The following is a 21,202-nucleotide window of genomic DNA, read 5'->3' as shown; positions in this document are numbered from 1 at the left end:
TTTGACTATTTGGTATCCTTTGAAATTCAGTGTAAATTTGGGGGTGGATTTTTCTTTTTCTGTAAGCAATAGTTTTATGGAATTGCATTGAATTTGTACATTGATTTGGGCAGAATTGTCATTTTAATAATGTTGAGTTTTCCAGTCCATGATCAAGGGATGTCTTTTCCATTTACTTAGGACTTTATTTCTGCAATTTTTCTTTCAGCAATGTTTTGTGATTTTTCAGTGTACAGGTCTTGTACCTTCTTAAGTTTATTTCTAAGTATTTTTTATGCCATGTTAAATGGAATTCTTAATTTCCCTTTTGGAATGTTTGTTGCTAGTATATAGAAATATACACTACACTTTCAACACATTTTGTGTGTTGAATTAATATCTAGCAGCTTGGCTGAATTTTATTTATTGTCTCCTACAATTTTTTTTGTGTGGTTTCTTTTGGGTTTTCTACATATAAGATCTTATCTCTGAACCAAGATGGTTTTACTTCTTCCTTTCTGATTTCAATGCCTTATATTCCTTTTTCCTGCTTTAGCTAGTTCTTCCAGTACTAAGTTGAGTAGAAGTAGAGAAGGTGGGCATCCTTGTCTTGGTCCTGAATTTAGGGGGAAAGATTTCAGTCTTTCACTGTTGAGTATAATGTTAGCTGTGGGTTTTTCATAAATAGGCTTTCTCATGTTGAGGAAATTCCTATCTAGTTCGAATTTGTATTATTCTCTTAGTGGGAAATTTGTAGAATCTAGAGTTATCTCCTTTTCAAGGCTAACTTAGAATAATTTCTTTTTTTTTCTTGATTGGCCTGCCATAGGCTTATCAGTTTAATTAGTCTTTTCAGAGAGACAAGTTTTGGCTTTTTTGCTATTTCTCATATCTTTCTTCTTTCTTTTTTTTTCCTATGGAATTTGGGTTTAGGCCGATTCCCGCCCCCCCATCTTCTTGAGGTTAATGCTTATCTCATTTTCTCACTCTGTCTTTCCTAATATATGAACTTAAAAAAATTTTAGGATTGTTTTTAAGCAAGACTTAAGCTGTATCCTACAATACTGCTATATAGTGATAGTTCATTATTTATTTCTAATTCCCTGAGAATTATTTTTTTGTATTCATTGGTTTTTAAATTTTCAAACATATCAGCATTTTTACTGATTTCTGCATTGCATTTAGAGTATGTATCCTGATTGACCTTTGACACGTTTTGAAACTTGCTTATGATCATAGAAGTTAGTATATGATGGGATTTTATAAATGCTTTATGTGTGCCTAAAAAAATGTCTCCTGTAGTTCTGTGGTAAAGTTAGTGTTTGCTTAGTGTATCTTTATTTATTTACTGTTTTTAAAGATTTATTTATTTTAGAGGGAGAGAGAGAAGATGGTGCATGTGAGGGGGGAGGGGCAGAGGGCGAGTTAGAGAGAATCTTAAGCAGACTCCCTGCTGAGCACAGAGCCTGACACGGGGCTTGATTCCAGGACCCCGAGATCATGACGTGAGCCGAAATCAAGAGATGGACACTTAAAACAACTGAGCTACCCACACACCCCTTGGTGTATCTTTTTTTTTAGCCTTTTACCCTCAATCATTCTGTATTCCTGTATTTTTTTTATATATTTCTTATAAGTTGTGAATAGTTTTTTTAAATTCCAGAATGCTAATGTTTGTCTTTTATATGGATCATTTAGGTATTTAAGGCAATTGCTGATGTATTTTTATTTAAATTGACCACTTCTCAGTGTTTTTATTTGTCCCTCCTATTCTCTGTTCCTCTTTCTACATTCTTTCTTTCTTTGGACTGATACATTTTTTATTATTTAACACCCCAGCCACACACACACACACACACACACACACACCCCGGCTTAGAAGTTACACACATTTTTAGTATATATTTAATCTATGTAAGTAGTGTATATGTTACACACATTTTTAGTATTAGAAGTTACTCAGAATATTAAAACATCCATTTTTGACTTATCAAAATCTAGTATTACTTAATATATTTACTCCTAAGCAATGCAAGGACCTTAGATCCCTTTAGCTTTATTTAGCCTCATTCTGATTTAAATTATCATGTTTTTATTATGTCTTACAATTTTACGCATACACATTTTAACCATACAAGACATAGTATTGTTATTGTATATAGCCAGTATTTATTTTGATTTTTTCACATACTTAATATTTCATTTTTTCCTGTATCTTTCATTTTTTATCTATCATTGTTTTTCTCCTACCTGAAGAATAGCCTTTAATATTTTCCTTAATGCATCTCTGTGGTTATGAATTACATTTTTGTTTGTCTGAAAATGTCTTATTTCTTCTTCATTTTAGAAAAATATTTTTGGTAGGAATTTTCTTTGAAAATACTGTTCCTTTGTAATTCAGTTTATAATTCTGTTTAAGTCAGCTGTAAGTATAGTTATTGTTCCATTAAAGCTAATCAATTTTTGTATTTCCTCTTAGTCTGTTTTTGAGATACTTTTTTGTTTTTATCTTACACAAATTTTACATGTGCATAGAAATGTGTTTCTTTTTATTTATCTTCCTTGGGGTTAGCAGGACTCTTTATTTTTGTTTCCTTTATTTTTCTAGCTTTATTTAGCAATAATTGACCTGTAACATTGTGTAACCTTAAGATGTACAGTGTGATGATTTGGTACGTGTATATATTGCAAAATAATTACCACAATGAGGTTAGTTGGTTAGTTAACAAATCCATCACCTCATATAATTACCTGTGTGTGTGTGTGTGTGTGTGTGTGTGTGTGTGTGTGTTGGGTGGGGAAGAACATTTAAGATCTACAATCAGCAACTTTCAAAGCAGGGCTTTTTAAGTCTGTGGCTTGATATCTTTCGTCAGTTCTGGAAATTTTTCAGTCAGTATTTCTTCAAATATTGTCTGTGTTCAAATATTGTCTGTGTCCTATTATCTCTTCTATTTTTGGGACTCCTCTTTCACCTGTGTCAGACCTTCTCTCTGTCCTCTAAGTCTTTCACCTTCTCATTTATGTTTTCTAAGCTTTTGCTCAGTTTTTCATTCTAGATATTTTTTAGTAATTCTCTTTTCATCTGAGTCTAGTCTACAAGTAAACCTATTCATTGAATTCTTAATTTTAATTACTATATTCAACAATTCTAATCTTTCTGTTTTTAAAAATAGTTTTCACTTCTCTGCTGAAATATTCAGTGTCTTATCTTTTCAAACATTGTTATCTTAAAACCTGTGTCTTATAACTCTAATATATGGACACTCTGTGGATCTCTTTCTATTGTCTGTTATTTCTGGTAGTTTTTTTAGTCATGTTTTCTAGTCTCATATGCCATTATGTACTGGATATTATATTTAAAAAATTATTTCTTGAATCCATTTGAGACCTAAGATATTATTATTCTACAGTGATTGGAGGAGGGAAGGTTGGTCTTCTAGGTAATTGGGAGTAAGTAACTATCTGGGTTCATCTCAGTCCAGTTTCATTGACTGAGATGATTTCATGCTAAGCTATAATCTGTAAAAACAAACAGCACTGCATATTAGCCCTTCCTCTTGGGATTTTTCCTGTTGGGATCCCAACCCAAAGCATGGAGTTTTTTATGACTATCCCCTTCTCTTCTGGTGGGTACTGGACTCCAATTCCTGGTCTCCCTTCTCCCCTATCCAAGGCTTTCAAAAGTAGTTTTGGTTTTTTTTTTTTCTTCTTCTTCTTCTTTTTTTGGAGGCTTTCCTTACTGACAGTTGCTATCAGGGAAGAGGAGCCTTGGATACATGGCATTGCTCATCTGGACATCTCTGTTTATCTTAGCCTTCCCTAGATTCTGGTCTCGTAATTCTTTACCATCTTGTTATTTCTGATACTTTTAAGATTTTATTCATCTTTAAACGTTTTGTATGCCTCTTCTAGTTGTCCTCAATGGGAGGGCTAGATGAATTTCCAGATTTGTCATTCACGGAAGTAGAAACTCTTTACAGATTTGTTTTTGCTTTGCATTTGTAACAGCATTTTTTAAAAAAATCTATTTATTTATTTTAGAGAGAGAGAGAAAGGCTGCACGTGTGTGCACAAGTGAAGGCGGGAAGGAGAGGGAGAAAGAGAATCCCAAGCAGACTCCATGCTGAGCATGGGGCTCGCTCCCATGACTCTGAGATCATGACCTGAGCAGAAACTAAGAATCAGATGCTCAACAGACTGAGCCACCCAGGCACCCTGTAATGGCATTTTTTTTTTTTAAAGATTTTATTTATTTATCCGACAGAGATAGAGACAGCCAGCGAAAGAGGGAACACAAGCAGGGGGAGTGAGAGAGGAAGAAGCAGGCTCACAGTGGAGGAGCCTGACGTGGGACTCGATCCCAGGACCCCGGGATCACGCCCTGGGCCGAAGGCAGACGCCCAACCGCTGTGCCACCCAGGCGTCCCTGTAATGGCATTTTTAATAAGAATGTTTTTGTTAGCACTGTTACTAAATTCTCCACCTCCCCCACCTCAGCTTCTGTGTACCCTTCCATCTGGAAATACATCACTCTGTTGTTACTTGAGAGTCAAGTAGAATAAATCATAACATTATATGGAATTCATTTTATAAATTGGTATAAAATACATTGGGCTTTTTGAAGCTGTTTTAGGTATTTATTAGTTCCATTTATTTATATATTTGAGAGCGAGCGAGCCAGCCCGGGACTGGATGGGGTTGGGGGGGTGGGAGGAGGGTCAGAAGGAGAGAGAGAGAGAGGGAATCTTAAGCAGGCTTCACACCCAGCATGGAGCCTGATGTGGGGCTTGGTCTCAAGACACTGAGGTCATGACCTGAGCAGAAATTAAGATTCAGATACTTAACCAACTGAGCCACCCAGGCACTCCTATTAGTTTCTTTTAATTTGAAAACTTATTTTCTTGAAACAAGAAGCTCATCACTATGTAGTATTCTTTATTTCTTGGTTGGGAAGGTTTTGTACTACAGGTATTAACACTGTTCCACCACTTTTAAATAGGACAGTCTGCAATATTTTGTGGCCGTTCTGGAAAACAGCTAAAGCGTTGTCACAGCAGTCAACCTGGAATGCTCCTGGACAGCTGGTCCCGGATGGTAAAGAGCCTAAACGTGTCATCCTCCGTGAACCAGGCTTCTCGTCTTATTGATGGCAGTGAGCCCTGCTGGCAGTCATCTGGTTCACAAGGAAAGGTAGTGTGCCATGGGGACACTTCCAGAAATGCTTTTATTTAGATGGCTTTACATTTTAAGCTTCAAAATGAACTTTGAAAAACCTACTAAGTTATACCGGGAGGGTACCTATCAGTACTGATTTTATATTTTAGTTCATAATTATTTTTATTTTTAAAGCTACTGAGTAATATACCATCCAATTTTTATTGTCAGAGATTTTAAATGATGTATGTAATAGATTTTATCTAACTGACCAATTGATAGAGGGTGTAATAGGGTGCTGTTATTTTTGTTATTCTCCCACATAAAATGCATGAGTTCAGATTCTGCTGAGCAGTTTTCTAATATATCTGAACAAATAGGTGTTGTTCTTTGGAATGTTATCATAATTGCACTCAAGTGTGGGTACCCATCATCTGAACTCATGGTCAGACTTGGAGAGAGGGGCTATTTTTCCATCTTGACTCTAGTATTTTCTATAGCACACTCCTTGACGGGTATAAAGGGACCACCCTAGGTCAGGAGTCTATAAACACATCGTTTCTGGGGTTTAGAGTGAGACTCTCTTTTAATAAACAAGTTAGTAGTAGAGTAGAATACTCCTCTCTCTCAGGCCATATCATATATTTGGAAAATCTAATGTAGATTCAAGCTTTAGTGACACTATTTTAATAGCGAAAATATGGCTGAATTTTATTAACTGAGAATACATTTTTTTTTTAAAGCATTGGATTCGTTTGGAGATTTTCCCGGATGTTCTTGTTCATAGATTAAAAATGATAGTTGATCCAGCTGACAGTAGCTACATGCCTTCCCTGGTGGTGGTGTCAGGTAATTGAATTAGTTTACTCAGTATCTTCTCTCATATGATTAAAATTCCTTTGTCTGATTCCTTTATCCCCCTTCTTCCCCCTAGGCGGAAATTCCCTAAATAATCTAATAGAACTAAAGACAATCAATATTAACCCCACTGACACCACAGTGTCCCTTCTGAATGACTGCACAGAGGTAAGTGGAGATGACTTTTTTTGACTGTCTCTATATTGACATTGAGCCACTTTTTTGCCCTGTATTAAGTTATTGTATTTTAAAATTTGACAGGTATACAACTTGAATTTGCTATTTATCAGATCAGCTTGAAAAAGAAACAAAATAAGTTTCATTCTCACTATCTTAAGTAAGAAGTGAGGGTAAAGCTCCTAGCAAAAGTTGTTAGTAGGCAGTTCAGATTGCTTTTTATGTCCAACACAGGATTGTTTTCTTTATGTATCTATTAATGTGTGATGGTTTTTTTCTAATTGCACATGTGACACTGAAATTGCTTTTTTGTTTTCATACCTGTTGGCATCAAGTGGTGAGCTGTTGATTTGTTTTGGTGGGATATAAGGTAATTTTCACAATGAATACAAGTTTATTATAAATCTTGAAAATGTTATCTGAAAGAATCAATGAAGGTTCTTTTATGTAGTACCTCTATATTACAGAGCAATGAGACTGTCTCTCAGATCTTTCCATAAATCTTTCTACACAGATGTCAATACTATTTTAATAAATTAAATATAATTAATACTACCTATGCTATAGTCTCATGAGGACTTATTTAATTGGAACAATGGTAGTAGATAAAGATATTAAATAGTTGATTTTTATTCATCTAAAGTTTTTTTTAATAAGTGAGTTTATTTTTAAATTATTAAATGTAGTTCACCATTCATTTATTATTATTATTATTATTATTATTATTAATTATTATTATTTTTATTATTATTATTAGTCTGCCCACATAAGGGCAGATAAATTCAAGGTGGTGCCAGTGTGTTAAAGAAGCTGATATATAGTCATTAGGTTAATTTGTTCGTGGATGAAAGGTTTGTAACTTGTGTCCAGTCTATGGGAATGTATCAGCTCCTTTTCCCAGATCCAAGAATCGATGATCTGGCCTTATTTCTAATCTTCAATAAATAGAATTGTGGTATACCATTAATTCCTAAATGTCATTGAACTGTTTTGTGATGTACCAATTAATACCAGTGGTGTTAATAAATGAATAAACTGGTAAATTATTAAAATGAAAGATAATATTGAGTTTTTCTGAAAAAAAAGATAATATTGAATTTTAGTGCATTTTATTGTTAACTCATTGCTAGGCAACTGAAAGCAGCTTGTCTAATGTCTTAATTATACTCTTGAATATTTTTATACTTTAAGTCAATAACTAGAGTTAATTAAATCAGTAACTAGCTGAGATTATTATTCATAAAAGCTGTATTAATTATTAGTCCAATAAATTTTCAATTCAGAACAATTTATTATAGTATTTGGTTAGTATAGAATAGTATACATGATGCGTGTGAGAAATATGAAGCATTGTGAGTAATTAGAAAACTCATGACCCACTCTCTATCGTTCCAACCAATTTAAGAACTAGAATATTGGCATTCTTGGGAAGCCAGTGGACATTCTAGCATTGTCTGTCCTATAAAAATGGCTCATTATGGTAATTTTCTAACATAACCAAAAATAGGAAGTATACTGACTCCGCTGCAAACCTGTGACCCATCTTCAACAGCTATCAACATTTTTGTCAGTTGTGTTTCATTGTCTCCTTCCGTACGTCCCCCATTTTTTTTTTAATTCCTAGAGTGTTTAAAAGCAAGTCCGAGATATGACCTTGTACTTCAATATTAATCTGTAGCAAGGACTTAAAAAATATAACCACAGGGGTGCCTGGGTGGCACAGCGGTTAAGCGTCTGCCTTCAGCTCAGGGCGTGATCCTGGCGTTCCGGGATCGAGCCCCACATCAGGCTCCTCCGCTATGAGCCTGCTTCTTCCTCTCCCACTCCCCCTGCTTGTGTTCCCTCTCTTGCTGGCTGTCTCTATCTCTGTCCAATAAATAAAATCTTTAAAAAAAAAAATGTAACCACAATGCCATTATCACACCTAATGATTATTCTTTAATATCATACAGTATCTAGCCAGCGTTTACATTTTCCCAGTTATCCCATAAATATCTTTTTGTAGTTGATATATGTGCCTGCACTTTGTACTTCATTTAAGTCTTAATTCTCTTGGGTTTTCCTTGCTAAAGAAGGAAACTGGGTCTTCTTTTCCTGTAGAGTTTTTCATTTTTAAAATTTGTCTTTTTCATCCCAGTGGTTTTCTTCCACCTGTGCTTCCTGTGAGATCATAGGTAGTAGATCTTGAGGTTTGATTAGGTCCAGTTGAGGCAGTAAGAAGTCGCTGGAAGTATGTGTGCTTCCTGCTGCATCACTCTGTTCACAGGAAATGCAGGAATAGAGGAATACCGTAAATGCCAAATACTGATGTGGGGCATCCTACAGGACAAAAAACCAACTTAAACAGAACCAACAGCTCACCAAAGGCATAACAGAGAAAGGTTGCATCCTATTCGTATCCTGGTTTGAACAAGACAACAATAGAAAAATGTTTGAGATGATCACAAAAGTTAATCACTGGTAGCATATTAGATGATATAAGGAATTATTGTTTTAGCTATGATAATAGTAATGTGGATATATTTTTTTAAATGCCTGTACTTCAGTGATACATACTGAAGTTTTGAAACAACATGCTGCCTGGAATTTTCTTAAAATAATCCATATATGAACAAAATTGCTCATATGTTGATAATTTGGAACTAGGTGATAGTGTTGCAGGGCTCTTTGTATGATTTTCTGTAATTTGTATATATTCAAATATTTTTATTAGTTTTAAAAATTATGAATGCTCTGAACTACCTGACATTTAATCTCTTTCCTAATACATCTTGATTCAAGAAAGCTTTTTTTTTTTTTTTCCTTGAGAGAGAGAGAGAAAGAGAGAGCCCATGTGAATGTGCATGCAAGTGGGGAGGTACGCAGGAGCAGGAAGGGGAGAGAGTCTCATGCAGGCTCCACACCCATTGCAGAGCCCAATGCGGGGCTCAGTCTCAGGATCCTGAGATCATGACCTGAGCTGAAATCAAGAGTCAAATGCTTACTTACACTTTGCTTACAGACATACTTCATGATTAATGACTTCTTTTAATCCGAACTTAATCGTGACTGTATTAATTTTGCCTAACTTGCTTGCTATTTCCAGAACTTAAGTAAAAGAGCTCTGACTTTGCACACATTTCATGTCTTAAATATGCTGTTCTCCAGTTTAAGTATCTCATGTATTTGATTCTAAAAAGTCTATAGTTTACTGTTTTTGTGTCTAGTATCACAGGTATATTGAAATTGCTATAAAGCAGTGCAGGAGCTCAGGAATTGATTGTAAAATCCATGGTCTTATCCTGCTGGGACGGATCCGTGCAGAGGAGGAAGATTTGGCTGCAGTTCCTTTCTTAGCCTCAGATAATGAAGAGGAAGAAGACGAAAAAGGCAACAGTGGGAGGTGAGAGCCATTTGTTATTGGTGGTGCTCATTCCAAAATTCTTACTTTTAAAAGTAAATATTTAATTAGTGTGTATTTCATAATGAGAGTAGTTTTATGCACTCAGGAATATTTGGTAAATTTTAGTTGTTTTCAAAAATTTAATTTAATTTTAGGAGAATGCTTAATATAGATACACATTATATTTAGATAAATACCATTAAAAAGAGGAAATAAAAATGTTTAATTTTTGATTAATTTAAAAAAAATTAAAAAATTTTAATTAATATTTAATTTCTGAAATATCACAGCTAGTATTTTGGTATATATCCTTATAGTTTTCTTTTTATCTGGCCCTAATTGTGTTTTTCTATGAAATGGTATGATATGTATATATTATGTCTTCTTTGTTAAATATTTTATAAACTTGTAAATTAAAATAAAATTTATTATGATAAAATAATACATAACATAAAATGTATGCTCTTAACTATTTTTGAATGTCTAGTTCTGTGGCATTAAGTACATTCACATTATTGTGCAATTGTGAGCAACATTCATCTCCAAGATATCCATATCATTAGTCTTTTGTCATGTAATTTTATTGAGCACAGTATTTCATCTTATGACTATGTTCTCATTTACTTACTCAATTCAATATTTTGCAAGAGTACTATAGTGATGACTATTACCGTATTTATTCCTTCACCATCCATCTGTTGAACACCTGTTGTGGGCTAAACCCTGTTCTCTGTCCTTTGAATGCTGTGGTGAATATGCACAACAAAATAAAATAAGACAAACTCAGACACGTCAGAGTGGCTTTACGACTGTGGAAAGTGTATGAAGGAGAAGTACACAGTCCTTTGAGAATCTACAGAAGAGTATTGATTTGTCAGGAGGACAAAGGAAAACTCTCTCTAAAGGCATGCTTTCAGGAAAACTCAGAGTTTTCAAAGCCAGATGGTCAGGAGAAGGTGTTGTTGGCAGGGCAGTAGCACATACCAAGAATGAAGAAAGATACCTGTCAGGTTTCTGCACATTTGTTTTTTTACTTTAAGATGTTTATGGAGGACTGGTGTGTGCAGGGGGTTGTTCTGAGCCTTGTTCATGTCCCAGCAGAAAACAATGTAGATAATCACTTTCCTCAAAGTTGTATTTTTCTAGATATAAATTGCTAAAAATAAATTGCTAAGACAGAGGATATGCAAAATCAATTTATGTGTGTTACTGTTGTCCTACTGGTGTAGCCTGGTCCTTGCAGATACATGAAGGAGGCAGGTACCATGCTAGCTGAGTTCTTCTGACCACTGCCTTTTGCACTAAGTGCTTTCTAGAGTATGATGTAAGTAGACTTTCTTTGAGAAACAGGAGCTCTGCCTCTCACAGCTATTAAAGCACATTCTCTTAGTCATGAATGGTTGGCAACTGTGATAATAAATCAGGTTAATCAGGTTATTCTAGGGTTCTGTGATCTTGGGTTTGGATTCTGTCCTGTTTTATTTTGGAAACTTTGCATTGAAACTGAAAAGAAAATAGTAGATATAATATTACTTCATCTAGAATATATGTTGTACTGTATGTTATGATTCAAATCGATGGTATCTATATACATTAAGGAAGGAAAATACCATTTCACTTAAATGAATCATTGAGATTTTCAAGAGAAAGTATTATAGGTTTGCATATTCTTATTCAGTAACTATGAAAATGAATTGGACAAATACATAAATACATGTATTGTATATATGAGCTAATCAAAAAGTTTGAGCTTTATGCATTGATTAGATTTTTACATAATTGAATACATTAACGAAAGAACTCTAGGTATTTGAATGTAATGTTTTTCTTTTCCTGTCAGATCTTAATTAGCTAATAATTTCAGGTTGAATAAGTGGTCCAAACAGTCTCCCACAGAGCACACACACAACTGGGCTATGCCCACACTGACTACCCGCTGGGCTCCATTCTGACTGGTTGATAATTACGTGGTACCAGTCATTACATATCTTGAATATAACTCTTGGTATCCCATACATATTTTTGACTAAAATTGTGTTACAAGGTATGTCAAGTATAGATAGTCTGCGATTTATTTGACTTGCAAGTTTTTGACTTTACAATAGTGCAAAAGTGATACACGTTCCATAGAAACCGAACTTTGAATTTTGATCTTTTCCCGAGTTAGCAACATGTGGTACAATCCTCTCTTGTAATACTTGGCGGTAGCAGCAAGCTATCTAGCTCCCAGCCATGCAATCACAAGGGTAAATAACCAGTACACTTATTACAGCCATTCTGTACCCGTACCATACTGTTTTTCACTTTCAGTATCATATTCAAGAACTTACATGAGATACTCAACACTTAATTATAAAATAGGCTTTGTGTTAGATGATTTTGTCCAAATGTAGACTAATGTAAGTGTTCTCAGCATGTTCAAGGTAGGCAAAGCTAAGCTATGATGTTGAGTAGGTTAGGTGCATTTTTAAAATAAATTTCAACTTATGATATTTTCAATTTACGATGAGTTTATGGAGGTAAAATACTATTGTAAGTAGAGGAAGATCTGTAGTTACAATATACATATACTTGTTCTCTTGTACCTGGTATCAGATGAAAGGATTTTCCTACATTTTAATCCCCAAACCATAAAATTTTGATCCCTTAAAGTAAATATTCATTAGCATATAATATGTTAAAAAATCTTACCTACCTAGAACCTAGTCTCTGGAGCCTTTAGTTGTCCATCCTAGTTTAAAAAAATAGAACAAAAGCAAAAAAAAGCCAAAAGCCTCAAACACAAGTTTCTTAGTACCTGGCATCAACTAACAACCAAGAAAATCTAACACTGTCCCATGTACGTGGTAGTCTCAAGTGCCCTGTTGATTTAACTTCAACCCACTGAGGGCAGGTCAGGAGTTAGAATGAGCAAAGTGGCAGGAGCCAGCTGCCAGAGCTACACTTCAGAAGCCTTAGGATATGGGGCAGGCCTCTCAGGAGAGAAAGGAGGTAGGGGACCCCTAGCCCAGTTGGCCTATATGGTGGGCGGAGGGTAAAGGAAGGAACTTGCATTTTGCTTTGGGACACGTATCTGTGTTAGAGTACCTCAAAAGTTGTATGGTTGTATCTATTTTATTAGTTCTTTGAGGGAAAAAAATGACCAGATGTTTAGGTTTAAGGACATAGCCAAAATGCCAGGCCCAGTGGTGACTCCTAGGGCCGTTTAATCAGTGTTCTCTGCATTTAACATCTGTGGTAGCTATGTGTTGATGCATTGTGTGGGAATATTTGTGAATCAGTAAAACAGCTGTTGTGTTCAACTTGGTGTATAAGAAAAGAGCTGCATAGTGTGTCATAGAAAGGTCTCCTCCAAAAACAAGACTAGAGTTAAATTATAGTATTAGAAGGTAGTATGCTGGTATCCAGAAATTTTGACCCTCTGGTACACTAACTTGTGTATTTACTTGAGGTTTCATTGTATTAAAATAAAACTTTAAGAGTTTCTGATAGTAATCAGCAAACTGCTTGCATGAGGTTGCATTTTTTTTTTTTTGTTAAAAAATATTTTTATGTTGAATGACCTCTATTTCTGTCTTTTTTGTTTGGTTAGCCTTATTAGAAAGAAGGCTGCAGGGCTGGAATCGGCAGCTACAATAAGAACCAAAGTGTTTGTGTGGGGACTGAATGACAAGGACCAGCTGGGCGGCCTGAAGGGCTCTAAGGTATCCCCCCTCTTCCTGAAGTTCCTGTGTCACCTGTCGTCACATGATTGAGGAGGAGCTTTGCTGGTGCCTTTGTCCTAGAGAGGTTCAATAATAATCAGACCTCTTCGAAGGTTTTTATGATGGTTTGCCTTCTATAAGTTGTTTTTTAAATGGACTTTTCTGAAGAAATTCTCAATATGAACTTGTAGACATTATCAAATTAGTTTCTGTTAAAGCCTCTGTCCTTGGAAAATAGTGCATTTTAGATGTAGTTGTATTATTGTTGTTCTATAAACTAGAAAATACACTTCTGAAAAGATTCGACAAGCATATAGATGAAAATTATAGGCTGTAATTATATTTATTTTGCCATCAATACAATAAACATTTTTGCTTACCATGAACAAAATAATGTATAAAAAATACCATAGTTGTATGAAGATGAGTAAGATATCTTTTAAAGAGAAGATACAAGTGATGCGTTTGAACTAGAGTTGAATTCAGGATCCATTATGTTACTTAGTGTCTCAACTGAGGAGCCACAAAACAAATTCCTCCAAGTTTTAGTACCTGGAAACAGTTTCTCTTCAGTGAGTGTCTCTGCTTCCTTTTAGTGTTCTGTGAGACTTCACCCATCATAAGATCCCTTATTACCTGCATTGTTGAGAAGCTGAGAAGGAAAGTTAGAACTCCTTTTAAGTCTCTCCTTTCAAGTACAACAAATTTTCATCCTTATGTGAACAGCCTTGAATGCATTTGTGTTTTAAGGCCCCAGACGCCTTTTGGAGGTCGGTAGGGGGCAGTTGGGTGTGAGAGTGTCAGTTGTGATAGTGCGGTCCTGTCTAGGTGATCCTGAGGCATATGGCGTTTGTTGGAGTTTGCACGTGAAGGACAGATTTAGCGTTACATGGTTGGGATGAAGATTCTCTCTTGCACTGTAGTAGTGACTATCTGATAATTTCTAGGAATCATAAAGGGTTTCTTAGACAAGGGCTTTAAGAATTTTAAATGGGAAATTGAAGTGTATAATTTCTTAGAGATGTCAGAATCAATAAGAATGAGTAGGACAAGACCTGAAATAAAATGAAGTTTACCAGATGCTTGGTTATATCTTCACATTATGTATATTTTATTTTACCTTTTAGTATGGAGCTGTTCAAACATAGCAGGTAGAAAGAATAGGGACCTGAGCCCTCATGTTCTTGTACCAGCTTCAACAGTTAACAGTAGAGGGTCACATTTTTTGTCTTTATTTTATTTATTTATTTATTTATTTTACACCCCCCCCAGCCGTTAAAATATATCTCAATATATTATTTCATCCTGAGAATACTTTAGTGAAGCTCTAAGAGAAATGAACTTCTTTAGTTAATATAACCATGGAAATTAACAGTAATTCCATGTATCATCTAATAAGGTTATTTGTAATTTTAAAAGCATAAATAAAATGATCTTTTTCCTCCTTTTGCTTAACAAAAAAATCCTGTTCTAGATAAAGGTTCCTTCGTTCTCTGAGACACTATCTGCTTTGAATGTGGTACAGGTGGCTGGTGGTTCTAAAAGTTTGTTTGCAGGTATGATTATTCTTATTCTAAAATTTTTTTATAAATTATGCTTACCACCAAAAACATAGCTGTTATGTTGTGAAAAGTGAGTCTTGTCCTTGCTCTTATTCTTTGCAGTGACTGTGGAAGGGAAGGTCTATGCCTGTGGAGAAGCCACGAATGGCCGACTGGGGCTGGGCATCTCTAGCGGGACTGTGCCCATTCCTCGGCAGATCACAGCTCTTAGCAGTTACGTGGTGAAGAAGGTGGCCGTTCATTCAGGTACCAGGCCGGAGTTGGCACTCATGCAGATAAGCCTGTTGCTCATGCTCTGCAAATAATTTTGGCCTTTAAATAATTTTCCCTAGGGTGTCCTTGTATTCTGTTTCAAGTTTATTTAATTATTAAGGAATAAAAGTTGGATAATGTAAATCTCCAGGTGGTCTAGAATTTAATTATTGTTGCTACACGATCCTTTTTAGAGACCAGCAGTTGTTGGCATTCCAGGCGTGTGGGGACTACCCCTCTCCAAGGTGTGGGTTTTCAGTCTCAGAGCTGTGGTCTCTGGTTCATGGCATCTTTGAAATCATCATGTTCTGTGCTTAAATATCTGTTTTGTTTTTTTTCTGGGGTAAGGGCCTATAACTTTCATCAGATTTCCAAAGTGTCTGTGAACCTCAGTGGTAAGAAAGATCCTTTGAAAAAAAAATCACACTCAATTTAAGAAACTTTTACTGAGAATTATTTTGAAGCACTATGCTAGGCCTCTGAAGATTGGAACTAAATTAGGCACAAAACTCAGTTCATGTCTGCACTGAATAGGTTTAGGTTTAAACCCATATAAAAGCAAGTCCAAACAATAGTGGCTTGAGCAAGGTAGAATTTTACTTTTTTTCTCTGTAAAAGTCTGGGAGTGGGGTCCAGGGCTAGTATGGTATCTCTGTGCCCATGAAGAGCATAAGCACAGGCTTGCTCTTTCTTTCCACCTTCATTGACAGATGACCATGCAGCCCTGTCTAGGTGAGCACAGACAGATACTTCCTCCGGCCCACTTGGGCCCTTTAAAGTGCTTTTCAGGAAGCCTCGCTCACTTCTGTTGGATCCCTGTCACCATCCTCTCTGGACAAGGGAGTCTGGGAAGTTTAGTTTTTAGCTGAGCACACCGTTACTCTTATTAGTGTGGGTTCTGTTGGTAAAGAATAGGGCAGAATAAGTGGTTTGGGGGACTGGGAGCCCAGGAGTTGGCAGGGACACAGGTGACAGAAAGAAAACGCCAGTAAAGATAGTGCTCTTCAGTCCTGGGGCAGAGTAGATGGGCTGGGAGAAAGGTCCACACTGGGGAAGAGCATGACCATGAGAGTAGGTAAAATGCACTAATTATGAATATTGGTGCTTTTGCTTAAATAACTCCACAGTTGGTGTACATTTCTCTAAAGCTTAATTGCCAGTGCATTTGATAATTTGCCTAATCATTAATGTACTTATTTTTACTTTTTTTCCCATCTGAATTTTGATCTTTTATATATTTAACATTAACAGGAACCCCATTATTAAACATGGCACTATTTTGCTGCTTCTTTGCAAATAAAATTCATTCTAGGATTTAAACTTTGTAGTTTAATAAAAGTTCACTGACTTTATATATTTGTCACCCTGAAATGCTGATCTACTCATATATTGAATGCATATTCATTGAGCAAATGCTGCGTGCCAGGCAGAGTAAAGTAATAATGTTGTGAACTTTTTGTAAACCAAATTTGGTGGCCCATATCTGTGTGAATGTTGCAGGTGGCCGGCATGCTACAGCTTTAACTGTTGATGGGAAAGTGTTTTCCTGGGGTGAAGGTGACGATGGCAAACTTGGACACTTCAGCAGAATGTAAGAATATTTTCTTCATTACCTGCTAATAAGAAATGGTTACTGATGATAATAGTGAATATCTTTTGGTAGTTATTTTGCAGAAAATAGGATAGGTCATTTTTGAAAATGGAACCTAAAAATATATTTGTTAAAAGTATCTATGAGTGTGATTTGGCCTCACATGATCTGTTTTAATGTTTGATAGTTAAGTTGATCTACAGATGTTGTTTTGACTAAATGTGGACCAGTGTAGATGTCCTTTTTTTCTTCTTTAAAAAAGACTGGATTGATTATAGGAAATATTATTTAATCTTGTTTTAGGAACTGTGACAAGCCACGGCTTATAGAGGCCCTGAAAACCAAGCGTATCCGGGATATTGCCTGTGGGAGCTCGCACAGCGCAGCGCTCACATCCAGTGGGGAGCTATACACCTGGGGCCTTGGAGAGTACGGCCGGTTGGGACATGGGGATAATACAACACAACTGAAGCCCAAAATGGTGATTATATACATTTTTGTTGCTTACAGAAAGCTTACCATCTGCTGATTTCAAGAGAAGATAAGCTTCGAGTCTAGGAAAGTTCATAAAGACATGTGCATTATTGGCTTTCAGTCTGTGGAAAAAATTTCCCTTGTTTTCTCAGTGCCTGTGCTTGATTCTGTTTTTAAATTTGTAATTGAGTAGGTGAAAGTCCTTCTTGGTCACAGAGTAATCCAGGTTGCATGTGGAAGTAGAGATGCACAGACCCTGGCTCTGACCGATGAAGGTGAGCTCCTGCCTGACTCTGTGTTTCTGGGTGGGTGGGAACATCATGAAGTGCTGGCCTGAAGTATGCATTTTTTAAATCTAGGTTTAGTATTTTCCTGGGGTGATGGTGACTTTGGAAAATTGGGCCGGGGAGGAAGTGAAGGCTGTAACATTCCCCAGAACATTGAGAGACTGAATGGACAGGGAGTGTGCCAGATCGAATGCGGAGCTCAGTTCTCCTTGGCTCTCACCAAGTCAGGAGTGGTGTGGACATGGTACGTAAGCTCTCTGTCACCCATCAGTTTGTCTGTGTCCATGTGACACAGTGGTGGGCCTCCGCCCTTTACCCCATGCCCACCCTGGAGGGACAGTTAAACCTTCATTTTCTGACATTCAGTCATCTTTTTTCCTTTATTTATTTCGAGTTGAGATTAGTGACAATATTTTAATAAGAAATTTTTCTTGTAACTGTGGGTCATTTGGAAAAAAAGACTAGAGAAATTTTAGCCCTGTTTGTCCTCCCTGTTTAGGTGAGGTTTATGTAGGTTTCTTCTTTTTCTTACTATGCCAGAAGCCTAGTGATCAATTGGGCAGAGAGCAGACTTCTGATTTCTTTGATCCTGAAAAAGTTCATGTCTTTCTTGTGAAAGCTTATTTTATTAAATATAAAAGGATTGGGGCATCCAGTTGACCTTGTGACAATGTGATGAGCCTTAGCTTGAGTATTGTGACTCAGAGGCAGCTTGAGAAAGAATTAACCTACATCATAACTTAAGTGTTATACAACACACATTAAGGATCTTGCTATAGAATTAATGAATTAGTTTGAATTATTGATTAACTGTTTTAAAACATAATTTCAGAGACCCTGGGCACTGTATATGATGTTAATGAGGTGGCTCTAATGCTGTGAACAGTGTGTGTTCTTGTGGAATGTTGCCAGACGATAACCATATATTAAAATGCACACTGTTGACCTCCTTGCAGGGGGAAGGGGGATTACTTCAGATTGGGCCATGGCTCTGATGTGCATGTGCGGAAGCCACAGGTGGTGGAAGGGCTGAGAGGGAAGAAGATTGTGCATGTGGCCGTCGGGGCCCTGCACTGCCTGGCAGTCACAGACGCAGGGCAGGTAAGCTGAGGTGACAAGTCCTTGTGTCGAAAGTATAATTCATGATGAAATGAAATGAGTCTTAGTACTTAAAGAACCAGCAGGATGGGCTGTGCCCATTTTGTTCTTGTTTGTATCTGCCCAGTTTTCAGTGTAGGCAGGCACACCCGGTAAATTAGAGTTGCTGACTGACTTATGTTGTAAGTGGTAGGCTTTCCTGCTCTAAAGTCCACCTGGAAATGTGAAAAGATTATTGTCATTGAAGATGTGCCTACTGCTAAGGTATTAGCAGTGTTTTACTTTAAAAACTGATAGCCGATGGAGAGAATAATGTACGTCATTTTGGAAATAAAATCATCCATGACAAGTATTACTCATTCTTCTGCTTTGAGAATCCATGTCATGACAGGCTCATGTTATATTTTAAAAATTCATTTATGACAACAAATTAGCACACTTCTTTTTTCAAATTTTTATTTAAGTTCTAGTTAGCTAACATGTAGTATAATATTGGTTTCAGGAGTAGAATTTAGTGATTCATCATTTACATATAACATCCAGTGCTCATTTTAACAAGAGCACACTGTTTTTTAATCAAAATGAATTAAAAATGAATTATTCCTTCTAATTCTGTAAAGCCAAGAAGTGAATTACATGAAAAGCGAGCATATTGTTTTTGATCATTTTTCTTTGCAAAATAAAGGAAAAAATAAGTATTGAACTTAGTTGAGGAGGAGAATTTCCCTGCTTCCTAAAACAAAACAGAACAGATGAATTCATTGGATTGATATTAAGCAAATTCTTATTTACAGGTATTGGAAAAAATTTTGAAGTAAATTTAAAGAAAATATTCTCAAATGTTGAAAAACTCTGTTTTTGTTCCCTATAACAGGTTTATGCTTGGGGAGATAATGACCATGGCCAACAGGGCAATGGCACGACCACAGTTAATAGAAAACCTACACTTGTGCAAGGCTTAGAAGGCCAGAAGATCACACGAGTGGCTTGTGGGTCTTCACACAGTGTGGCATGGACTACCGTTGATGTGGCAACACCCTCTGTCCATGAGCCCGTCCTCTTTCAGACTGCAAGAGACCCTTTAGGTGCTTCCTATTTAGGTAACACAGATTTATATTTAGTATGAGATACTTCTGTATGGTACAGCAATATCATAGATAGAATATGTAATAGGACCACCAGATTAGAGGTTGTAGCACTGTGTTAACTGCATCATGAACCAAGGCCACAAAATAATCATGGTACTTTGATGGTACTTTTTTGGCATGGTACTTTTTTGCATGCTGGAATAAAAGAAGGCCACAAAATAATCATGGTACTTTGATGGTACTTTTTTGGCATGGTACTTTTTTGCATGCTGGAATAAAAGAAAGTATGATGCTGATTCTTACATTATGATCAGGTCAATTCTGGCAATGCTGTATAATAACTACCTGACATATGTAAGCACTGTGCTGGGCTCCTTGGTATTTTTCACAGCTTGATTCAGATATAACTGACATGCAACAAACCATAGATATTTAAAGTTAACTTCCATGAGCTTTTACATGTGTGCTCCTGTGGAAGCATCCCTGCAGTCAAGATAAGTGAAAATATACATAATCTTTGTGCCCCTTCGCAGCCTCCCTTCCTTCTACAACCACTTGACTTGCTTTCTGACACTGTATATCAGTTTGCATTTTTAAGAGTTTTATGTAAATGGAATCATACAGTTGATACTTGTTAAATCTCACTTTTTCCATTCAGCATAGTTATTTTGAGATTCATCTATGTTGCATGTACCAATAATGCATTCTTTTTTATTGTCAAGTAGTATTTCATTTATGGATATAGTGCAATTTGTTATTAGTTGCCTGTGGGTGGACTTTCAGGTTGTTTCCAGTTTTTGGCTGTGCAAATAAAATTGCTATGAACATTCACATACAATTCTTTATATGGACCTACACTTGCATTTCTCTAGGGTAAATGCCTAGGAGAGGAATGGTTGAATCATATGGTAGGTGTATGTTTATCTTCTTAAGAATCCTAGAGAATGTTTTAGCAAAGTCATTGTTCCAAAACTCCAGCTCACTCCATATTTTTGTCTACACGTAGTTTGGTCAGTCTTTATAATTTGAACCTAGATTTGTGTAGATATGTGGTGGTATCTCATTGTGGTTTTACTTCGCATTTCCCTGGTGACTAATGATGTTGAGCGTCATGTGTATTTACCATCCAAATGTGTTTTTTGTTGTAGTGTCTATTCCTATCTTTTGCCTATATTTAAAACTATGTTGTTTTCTTATTGAGTTTTGTGTGTTCTTTATATATTCTGGGTACAAGTCTTTTTTTTGTCAGATACATGACTTGTACGTATTTTCTTCCAGTGTTGCCTTCCTTATTCTCTTCACAAGTGAATTTTAAAGAGCAGAAATTTTTAATTTTGGTAAATTCCATTTTTTAATGGATCATATTTTGAGGGTTATATCTAAAAAGCCTTTGTGTACTCAAGATCAGAAAGATTCGTTTCCTGTGTTTCCTTATGTAAGTTCTACATTTTAGATATTTAAGTCTATGCTTGATCTTGAGTTAAATTTTATATATTGTGTGAGATGTGTAATGTAATTCTTTTGGGGTGTGTGTGTGTGGGTATCCACTTGTTTCCATTGCATTTATTGAAGAAAACTGTCCTTTCTTTGTTG

The 21,202-nt window shown here is 36.1% G+C and overlaps 1 protein-coding gene across 7 annotated transcripts in view; it reads left to right on the top strand.

The window, feature by feature from the left end:
- Positions 1–21,202, top strand: part of HERC2 (HECT and RLD domain containing E3 ubiquitin protein ligase 2) — a 234,929-nt gene that overhangs the window by 150,891 nt on the left and 62,836 nt on the right. For all 7 annotated transcript variants that reach the window (XR_004627758.1, XM_019809923.2, XM_019809922.2 and 4 more), the window contains 13 exons: positions 4,982–5,172; positions 5,880–5,985; positions 6,071–6,162; positions 9,378–9,553; positions 13,146–13,257; positions 14,732–14,813; positions 14,922–15,065; positions 16,572–16,662; positions 16,966–17,143; positions 17,330–17,411; positions 17,496–17,667; positions 18,380–18,524; positions 19,396–19,621. Coding sequence is in view for 6 of the 7 variants with exons in the window: in XM_019809923.2 (XP_019665482.1) it covers positions 4,982–5,172; positions 5,880–5,985; positions 6,071–6,162; positions 9,378–9,553; positions 13,146–13,257; positions 14,732–14,813; positions 14,922–15,065; positions 16,572–16,662; positions 16,966–17,143; positions 17,330–17,411; positions 17,496–17,667; positions 18,380–18,524; positions 19,396–19,621 (1,797 nt within the window). In the remaining variant the exon portion in view is untranslated. The remainder of the gene's footprint in view (positions 1–4,981; positions 5,173–5,879; positions 5,986–6,070; positions 6,163–9,377; positions 9,554–13,145; positions 13,258–14,731; positions 14,814–14,921; positions 15,066–16,571; positions 16,663–16,965; positions 17,144–17,329; positions 17,412–17,495; positions 17,668–18,379; positions 18,525–19,395; positions 19,622–21,202) is intronic.

The sequence above is a fragment of the Ailuropoda melanoleuca genome, chromosome 9 (genome assembly GCF_002007445.2).
Source record: "Ailuropoda melanoleuca isolate Jingjing chromosome 9, ASM200744v2, whole genome shotgun sequence".
Taxonomy (NCBI): Eukaryota; Metazoa; Chordata; class Mammalia; order Carnivora; family Ursidae; genus Ailuropoda; species Ailuropoda melanoleuca.
The sequence above is the reverse complement of the archived record's forward strand: the minus strand, read 5'-3'. Positions and strand labels throughout refer to the sequence as shown.